General features: G+C 50.3%; 1 protein-coding gene across 1 annotated transcript; it reads left to right on the forward strand.

Moving 5' to 3' along the window:
- Positions 1-4,928: 4,928 nt before the first annotated feature.
- Positions 4,929-9,240, forward strand: LOC120859346 (melanoma antigen preferentially expressed in tumors-like). Its single transcript, XM_040235484.1, is given in 4 exon segments — positions 4,929-4,964; positions 6,285-6,604; positions 6,880-7,485; positions 8,664-9,240. Coding segments are annotated over 4 exon segments (1,539 nt in total).
- The last annotated feature ends 746 nt before the right edge of the window (positions 9,241-9,986 follow it).

Consider the following 9,986-nt stretch of genomic DNA (forward strand, 5'->3'; position numbering starts at 1 on the left):
TGCTTTTATGTCACTAATATCCCCACAGATTTTATTTTGTTTGTACATTAACAAAAACGTTCACACACAATTACTGATTCAAAGGCTGACAGGAATCCATTCCCTGTTGTCAAAAATGTCACTTCCGAGTTCAGTATTTCAGTGTTCAGTGTAACTTGGCATTTTTCTGCTTGGTGTGATTCATCTATAACTTTTGTTTTTTAAACCTTAATCCTTTAATTTCTACCTTAAGCCACATGATCAAGGCACAATTTCCTCCAAATCCTGGTTCACTGCCAACCTGCCAGCACTAAGGCTCTAAAGAACTAAGAATTCATCTAATCATCTTTCCCCATCAGAGCTTCTTTCTGAAACCAAGTTCTCTAAGATTCAGAGAAAATTTATCCACTAAACAAGACAACAGCACCCCTTCAGAGTGGAAAGCTCCAACTATACCCCTTTATGTGAGTTTAGGACCAGGGACCGGCATTGACCACCAACATTTTTATTTAAGCATGTCCTAGAAATGAGCATCACTTTGATTTGAGCTGTCCTGGTGGCTCAGATGGGAAAGAATTCACCTGCAATTCAGGAGACTCAGACTTAGTCCCTGAATGGAGAGTTTCCCTGGAAAATGGAGTGGCTACCCACTCTAGTATTCTTTCCTGGAGAATTCCATAGAAGAACCTGGCAGGCTACAAGACGTGGAGTCACAAAGAATCAGACAGTCCTGAGTGACACTTTCACTTCCCCTGTAATACTGTGGGTACGCAGGTGATGCAAGTCGTCATTGATTGCGTTTTTCAGTGTGTCATGTTTCCCTTATGTTTTGGTCCCTCTCTGTCGCACCCTTGCATTTAAGCTGGGAAACCATCCTTTTATGATTTCTTACCCAGGGAATTAGAACTGAGAGCAGAATCAGCAAAAAGCCAGATGCTCTGCACTGATTAGGTGAAGATGAAGGAGCAGAGTGAAAGAGGCAGCTTAAAACTAAGTATTAAAAACACTAAGATCGTGGCATCTGGTCCCATCACACGTGGCCAATAGAAGGGGCAAAGGTGGAATAACTGACAGATTTCCTCTTCTTGGGCTGTACAACCATGGCAATGGCAATGGCAACCATGAAATCAAAAGACGGTTGCTTCTTGGCAGGAAAGCTGTGACAAACAGACAGCACATTGAAAAGCAGAGACATTGCTCTGCTGACAAAGGTCTGTCGAGTCAAGGCTGTGGTCTTCCTAGTGGTCATGTACAGTTGTGAGAGCTGCTGCCAAAAAGAAGGTAGAGGGCCAAAGAATTGTTGCCATCAACTTGTGGCGCTGGTGAAGACCCCTGAAAGTGCCTTGGACAGTATGGAGATCAAAGCAGTCAATTTTAATGGAGATCATCCCTGAATACTTGTTAGAAGGATTGATGCTGAGGCTGAAGGTCCACTATATTGGTCATGTGATGTGAAAAGCTGACTGACTGGAACAGTCCCCGATGCTGGCTAAGACTGAGGGCAGAAGGAGAAGAGGGCGACAGAGAATGAGACGGCTGGATGGCATCACCAGTGCAATGGACATGAACTTGGGCAAACTTCAGGAGATGGTGAGGGACAGGGAAGTCTGGAGTGCTGCAGTCCATGGGGTTGCAGATACAACCTGGCAAAGGAACAACAGTCTCTTGAGATAAAGCTGTGCCAGGGAGAGTAGAAATGAAAAGGTTTGTGAGAACAATGGAAGCACCAAGCTCTCCCCTAGAGATGGAGGATGTGGGTCAAAGCTGGCCACCTGAATGAGTGCCCTCTTGAAAGGTGTGCCTTCTGGTCAAATTGTTGAGTCCACTTCTCACACAGCCCTGATCTGTAGGTCAGCAGGTACCAGTTTGTGTCCTGAGGGCCTGATCCCCTCCTGAGGATCAGGATCTCAGTTGGTGTGAGATGCCCAGCCCTGTTGGTGGATATGCAGGCTGGCCACATGTCACTCCATGGCTACAAGCCCCAGAGATCTTCCTCCTTGACCACAGCAATGGACCTGGACCTGGAGTTGGCCTTGGGGTTGTCCATGGAAGGAAAGGTGGGAACAGATCATGTCTTCCTGTTTTTGTTTCTTAGGTGGCCAGCCAACACAGCTTGCAGGATCTTACTTCCCCAACTAAGAATGCAATCCACTCCTCAACAATGAAAGTGCAGAGTCCTAACCAATTCAGGAGTACCAGAGAATAGTCAGTAGGTCATTTCTTGAGCCTGAAAGACAGCCCAGAAGTCAGACATTGGCTGCTGAGAAGCAGCCTTCCTTCTGTGGGTCAGGCTTTAATGAAGTCACCAATCATTCCTCTCTCATTGACCTCTGGGAGCCCTGTAACCAAGGCCCATAGCATAGAAACTTCTCGACGTAGAGAGAAGGACAACATACCCATTTCCCATTCATATTCATTCCCTGGCTACAGAACCAAATGCCTGTCAATAAATTCATCTGCTCTCAACCAATCTATAGAAACCATGCTCTCCTCCTGCCTAGAAACCTTCCTGCAGAAGAGGTTGAACTCATGTCCTCTGCTTCTTCCTAACCTAACATAGGAAGGCTTTTCTCTACATCTATTGATAAGCTTCAGTGTGTTCTGCTAGACAACAGTGGTTTCTCTTCCTTTGTTTTTGGAGGTGGGGATGGTTAAAACAAATACTCCCATGGGTTGGGAAGATCCCCTGGAGAGGGGAAGGGCTACCCACTCCAGTATTCTAGCCTGGAGGATTCCATGCACTGTGTAGTCCATGGGGTCGAGAAGGGTCGGACGGGGCTGAGTGACTTTCAGTTTCACCGTTGTGGTTTAGTTGCTAAGTTGTGTCTGACTCTTTTGTGGCCCCATAGACTGTAGCCTGCCAGGCTCCTCTGTCCATGGGATTTCCCAGGCAAGAATCTTGGAGTGGGTTGCTATTTCTTCCTCCAGGGGATCTTTCCCACCCAGAGACTGAACCCAGGTCTCCTGCATTAAGTGGTGGCTTCTTTCCCACTGAGCCACCAGAGATCAGTCTTTCCCAAGTATTGGAGGGTTTCACACCTTGGGATTCACTTCCCTTCAGAGAAGTGAATGTGGCAAAATTTGAACTTCCAGATTCCCAGGCCCCCTCCTCTGGTAATATGAGTTTTTTCAGTGTGAAATGCAGCCCTAGAAGCTCTATGTTTAACAACGTCCCAGGGGATTCTGAGATTTGAGCAATCTCAAATCCTCCTCCTTGGAGCATGACAGGGTCCGACCTTGGCTGTCTCAGGCTCAGCAGGCTGGAAAGGAAACTAGGGGTGTACTTCGGTTTCTCTCAGAAAGTTATTTGAGGGAGTGTTGGAAAGTGACAGTGTCGTCATAGCTGTTTCTTAATCAGGGACTTGATGATTATCTTTGTTGTAAATCTTGAGATCCTGCAGCTGCCTGGTTAATGTGATTGCCAGAGGTCAAAATGCCCACAAGGCACATTCCGGCTTGACCTTATTTTAGGGTTTTAGGCAATGGTACCCCACTCCAGTACTCTTGTCTGGAAAATCCCATGGACAGAGGAGCCTGGTAGGCTTCAGTCCATGGGGTCACTAAGATTCAAGCACAACTGAGCGACTTCACTTTTGCTTAACACTTTCATGCAATGGAGAAGGAAATTGCAGCCGACTCCAGTGTTCTTTCCTGGAGAATCCCAGAGACAGAAGAGCCTAGTGTGCTGCCAGCTATGTGTCACATAGAGTCGAATACGACTGAAGCAACCTAGCAGCAGTAGCAGCTGTCCTCTATTTAAGGCACAGCCACGTCTCTGGCTGCTGATGAGTATGTAGAAATTTGATGAGTACTGTCTCTAGGAAGTTACCATACTGTAGAGTATCCTGCAGGGAGGGCCACCTTCTCGCCCCCAAATAGAAAAACTATTGGGGCAACAATGACGAGGATGGAGAGGTTCCATCCATTGTTGTTCTGAGACCGCAGCAGAACCAGCGTGTCCACGAGCACAGCAGGGCCTCACCCAAGACCCTTTGATGCAGGCTTTGCACCTCACCAGGGAGAAAGTCCATGATGCTTCTGTGCTTAATAGAGAGCAAAAGAAAAACTGAATTTCATTTGTGGGCTTAAAGTTGAGCTCCCATCAGCACGTGTGTAGGTGAGAGCCTTAGGAGAGGGAGAGGGGTGAGGTGGAGGTTTCCAAGGTGCTTTGCATTCCTTGTTCACTGGCACTGAGGGAACTTCCGGTTACCCAGCTACACTTGGGAAGGAGCCTTTGAAGGTCATCGTGAGGGTACAGGTCATTGGACAGAGCCCAGGCTGGGATGTACAGGGGGACGCCTGATCCTCCATTTGCAGGCGTTTGCTGACACAGATATGTGACCTTGGCCCACATTGATTTCCCTTCAGGAGAGCCCTAAGCCCTCAGTGGATTTCCCAGCAGAATAAGGCGTCTCCCAGGTTTGGCCAGCCAAAAGAGTTCCATTCTCTCCTAACCCACATTCCTAAATGTAATCTCCTAGCTTCAGTGAGAAAATGCCCTTTGCCTCCAGGGAGGGAGGAAGCATGGATCTTGGGTTTGCCTGGGGTTTAAGGGATCCACCTGGTCCCTTTTTAGCCACTACCTCTGCTGGCAATTTCTCAAGCCTCGCCTAGGAATAGTCTTTGAATTCCTCCAAACAAAACAGAGGTGTCTTGGATACTTTCCTTGGTTTCACTCCAAACATCTGGTCCATCTGTTCTCCGGGCCACCTCCTAGGTGTCATTTTAACCTGACCAGTTCCAGGCAAGCCTGAACCCTCCAAATCTGAAGGACCGACCATCCCTCCATTACACCTCTGTTCCCCCGTGAACGAGCGCATGTTTCACAGTCTGGCATAATGTGTAAGTGACTGTGTGATACTTGGGAATCTTACTCTGTTTCTTTTTCTTCTCGGGTGACACCACCATCTGCACAAAGCTGTCTGAACATCAACATTTGGGTGATTTTGATGTGGCCCAAACTCCCGCAACGAATGTACCTTCAGGTTGGTTTTCTTCTTTCACGTTTTGCTTTTCTGAACAGACATAGAATCCCATCAGTTGTATATAGTAAGGAAGTAAAGAAACCCAGTCAGCCTTAGCTGGATGGAGATCTATTAGTAAGATAGCACTTGAGCTGGAAAGGGAAATTTCAGCCAGAATCTGAAATGCGTGTCCTGGAAGGAGAAGAGGGACTGAGGCCTGAGCACACTGTTCCATGCTCGGGCTCGGACAGATTTACCTGCCTGGGTATCCATGGATCAGGCCACACGGGCCAGGATCCTGTAGAGAACTTTCTTTGCTTTTCCATTCACATTGGCAATTGCACGCTTTGCTTTTGCTTCTGCATGCAGTTTTACTTCATCCCAGACATTTTGGTTTCTTCTCTGATTTTCGCCACTTGTACAGACCATTAACAACATTTCTTAACCAAATAGAATTTGGCAGGGGGCAAGCGGTGTGGATGGGGTAGGGTGGGGTGAGCCTGAGGGGATGGGGCCACAGCAAACAGCATCTGGGATCGTAGTTGCCTGAGAGGGATGGAACTCGTGCTCCTGCAGTGAAAGGACAGAGTCCTCCTCACTGAACTGCCAGGGATGTTCCCAGCATTGATTTAATGAAAGACATCTAATTCAGAGGAATTTTTGAGTGACATTTTACATTTTCATTTGGGACTAATGATTATAGTTCCTGTATTTTATAGTTTTGTGATTTAACTAGCTTAAAAGGTTTTTGGGCTTTCTTTTTGTTTTACAAGGTAAAAACTGTTTTGAAGTTGATGGAATACAAAAATAAAAAATGTGTAGAATATTTTAAAGAATGGAGGCTTTGTTCTGAATGTGAGTGCTTTGCTCCAATGAAACAAATGGTAATGACATTTGTAGAAGAGACACACAGTGAAAGGTACATCTTTTTATTAAGTGACATGTCAGCACCCATTAGGTGAGTTATTGGTTGGAGTTTAGAGACAGGCCATGGTGGTCTAAACTCCTTACTTCTGTTTTCAGCCCTTCAGAAATAATCAGAAGTTTTCTCTGAAGAGAGTGGGGTCAGCTGTCAGACTGGTAGGTGTCTACTGGCCAGCAGGGCAGGGATTAAATGCAGCAGCAGTAGACATGGGATGGGGCAAGAGATCACCTTGTCCCTTTGTTGCTGCCCAAAGAGGGGCTTGTCAAGGTGCCAGTGGGGCAAAAGCTGTGACTTTGTGGCCAGAAGTTGTCTCTGACCCTGCCTTGAGTTCTCTGAGTGTGGAGGAACAGCAAGGTCACCCAGGATCTTGGCCAGAGAAGGACGCCCCCCACCCTGGCATCTGACATCCTCCCCAGGACTCGTTCCGGAGTAGGTTCTTCAGGTTTGGCGTCCGGGCCCCACCCTGACTCCTGGAACTGGCCAGCCAGAGCCTCGTGTGGAATGAGGCCTTGGACATCACAGCCCTGGAGGAGCTGCCCATCGAGCTCTTCCCGCCGCTGTTTAAGGCGGCCTTTGCTGGGAAGCACACCCGTGCCGTGAAGGCGATGGTGCAGGCCTGGCCCTTCCCCTGCCTCCCGCTCGGGGCCATGATGAAGGACCACCAACCTCATCTGGAGACCTTCCAGGCTGCACTCGACGGCCTGGACGTCCTGCTTGCTCAGGAGGTCCGCCCCAGGTAAGGTCGACCTGGCAGAACGGTGGGGCCTGGGGGTGTGAGCAAGATGCGGCCAGGGCAGGAGGATCACCTGGAAGAGGCGTTCGGGTGTACAGGACGAGTTGAGGGGCAGAGGGGACAAAAGGCATGTGGCCCTCCCCCAGTGTCCCTTAAAGTGGGGACCAAGGTTGGCCGGGAGGCCAGAGGAGCTGTGGCATGTGGAGTGCAGAGCCCTCGCGGGGTCCCGGTGCCTGCCGACCTCTGCACAGCTCAGTGTGTGCCCCGTGGCCCTGCAGGTGGTGGAAGATGCAGGTGCTGGACTTGCACTGGAATGCGCACCAGGACTTCTGGGCCCTGTGGTGTGGCATCAAGGCCAGCGTTTGCTCGCTGCTGGAGCCCGAGCCGGCCCAGCCCATGCAGAAGACGCGCAGGGTGGAGGCGCAGGTGGGGCTGATGCCGGCACGGGCCCCTGTTGAGGTGCTGCTCGACCTGTGCCTCAAGGAGGACACCCTGGACGAGACCCTCAGCTACCTGTTGAAGAAGGCCAAGCAGAGGAGGAGCCTGCTGCACCTGTGCTGCCAGAAGCTGAGGATCTTCAGCATCCCCGTGCAGAGCATCAGGAGGATGCTGAGGCTGGTGCAGCTGGACACCGTCCAGGACCTGGAGGTGAACTGCACCTGGAAGGTGGCCACACTGGGTAGGTTCCTGCTGCACCTGGGCCGGATGGGCAACTTGTGTCAACTGCTGCTGTCTCATGTCCACGTGTTGCCGCACACCACCCCCGACAAGGAGGAGCACTGGGTTGGCCAGCTCACCACCCAGTTCCTGAACCTGCCCCACCTGCAGGAGCTCTACCTGGACTCCATCACCTTCTTGGAGGGCCACCTGCACCGGGTGCTCAGGTGAGGGGTGGTGCCAGCTCCACAGTCCAGAACAGGCCTCTCTCATTTTGTGCCCTCTGGGGACATTGCCAGGGTGCACGGGTCACTGGGAAGTCCTCACAGTGCCGCCACCGCTCTGTCCCTGGGTGTCCTGTCGGGTCACCTCCCTGGTCAGGGTCAGAGGTGTGGCCTACGTTAGATGTTGTCAAGGGAGAGTTCTTGCTGGGAGTCCACATAGTGGTGGTCAGGTGTGATGCCTATGGGAGTTCTTTCTGAGAGAGTGATGTCTTAGCTGAGATGATGACAGATAACTAAGAGAGAAAGCCATTGGTCCATCAGGTGTCAGGTTAGAAGTCCGAAGCTCTGTTTCTCCCTCCCACCTGCCACTTCTGTCCTTAGTTATTTTAGGGTCGAGGTGAGCTATGGGAAGTGGGTGATTCTGGAGATGACAAAGAGGCATCAGGAGGGGAACATTGTGGCTCCTATCAGTCCAGAGAAGAGAAAAAGTCAATGAGCATCATTGTTCAAGTGGCTCCATTAGCTTTAAGTTCAAATTACAATTGTTATTTTCCTCCCAGACTTCTGAATACATAGGAAATCCTCAGTAACAGGTTATCGCTCTGCCTTGATAAAAGCTGAGAGGATGCAGCCTAGTCTGTCTGTAAAATCAGTTTCATTGATTCCCATTTTGGCAGCTGCAAACTCCAAGCATTAGGGATAAATATGTTCACTGAGAAACCAGAAGAAAGAAAGAAAGAAAAAAGAATTGTAGGTGGTGATGAACAGTCTGTGACCCCTGAATATCTGGGGGATATTCACCCAGGGATCATGTGTAACTGCTGGTATCCACCAGCCCATGTCCACTGCATCCAATCTGCTGTTGACTTCAACTAGCCGTGTCCTGTAGAAACACCTTAATTCCTGCTAACCAATTACTAGTAAGCTGAAATAGGCAAATGACATTTGTTTATGGTTTCTTTCCCACATTGAAAAGAGTTCATCATTTTGTGCAGGGGGAGGTCATACCCATCTGAGCAAGACCTTCCCCCTGGAAGACCCTCTGCCCTCTAGTCAAGAAGGTGAGAGGCTAGCTCCAAGCCAGTGAGATGCCCTGTGTTTTCATGAATCAGGCCTCTCCTCCGCACATGCCTCTGATTGCCACCTATGCCCCTGGGACTGATTGTCCTGTCTCTCCCCAGGATCCTGAAGACCCCTATGGAGACCCTGTCTATCAACAACTGCCTGCTTTTGGAGTCAGAACTGACATACCTGTCACAGTGCCTGACCGTCAGCCTGCTGAAGGACCTGGACCTCAGCGGGGTCAACCTGAACAGCCTCAGCTTGGAGCCCCTGCAGGTCCTGATTGAGAGGACCTCGGCCACCCTGCAGGACCTGGAGCTGGACGAGTGTGGCATCATGGACTCCCAGTTCAGAGCCCTCCTGCCCTCCCTGAGCCGCTGCTCCCAGCTCACCACCTTCAGATTCAGCGGCAACCCCATCTCCATGTCCGTGCTAGAGAGCCTGCTGCACTACACCGAGGGGCTGAGCAAGCTGAGCCTCGAGCTCTACCCCGCACCCCTGGAGAGCTATGAGGATGTGCATGGTACCCTGCACCTGGGCCTCCTGGCTCAGCTGCACGCCCAGCTCAAGCAGCTGCTGTGCACCTCTGGGCGGGCCAGCATGGTCTAGTTCAGCGCCAACCCCTGTCCACACTGCGGTGACGAGTTCTTGTACGACACGGAGCCCATGCTGTGCCCCTGCTACATGCCCGCCTAGCCCAGTTCACGAGTCACAGGCTTTGTCCCTGGCACTGGAACACTGCCCATCCAGACCTCAGTGCATCCAGAAGACCTCAGTGCATCCAGAAAACCAGAAACCACAGTTTCAGACAATTGTTCCCTGCATGCAGGAAAAGGAAAGGTGATTTAGACTGGGCGGGGAGGGAGGAGTTGGTGGGATTTGGGGAGAGATGTGTTACTACAAAGTTAGAAATGTAAATCTGAATTTTGGAGGAGAGTTTTGGGCTTGGGAATTTGATGGCAGTATTACCGCTGTGTTGGATTGTAAACAAAGAAATAAAGGGAACATCAGTGTCAATCATTTGGTGTCCTCTGTGATCTGTGACCATGATTCTCCCCTTTAAGCTCATGACGCTCCTGTTAGTGGTTAAGTAAAAGGGCCTGAGCATGAGTGGGACCCAGATGCTCTCTGATAGGCAAGGATCGGCTAGAGGGGTTCAGGGCACTATTTACCCACTCCCTATGGTTCTCATTTACAGGGCAGCCACCTCCTCACTTATATCTGAGGTTGTTCAATCTGTCATCATATACAAGGTGCGTCCTCAGGGCCTGGGATGAACTAAGTGTCCAGCAGCGAGCACCGCTGGAGGGAAACTTCTTCCCAGGTACCCGTGCTGTTAACCCCACCCAGGCCCTGGACTCGAGAATTTCCTCAGTGGATCCAGCAGATGCAAAGCCTCCATCTCAGACCCTGGGCAGTGCCAAGACAGGTTCACTGTGCAA

This window comes from Oryx dammah, unplaced genomic scaffold (assembly GCF_014754425.2).
Source record: "Oryx dammah isolate SB20612 unplaced genomic scaffold, SCBI_Odam_1.1 HiC_scaffold_640, whole genome shotgun sequence".
NCBI classification, from domain to species: Eukaryota; Metazoa; Chordata; class Mammalia; order Artiodactyla; family Bovidae; genus Oryx; species Oryx dammah.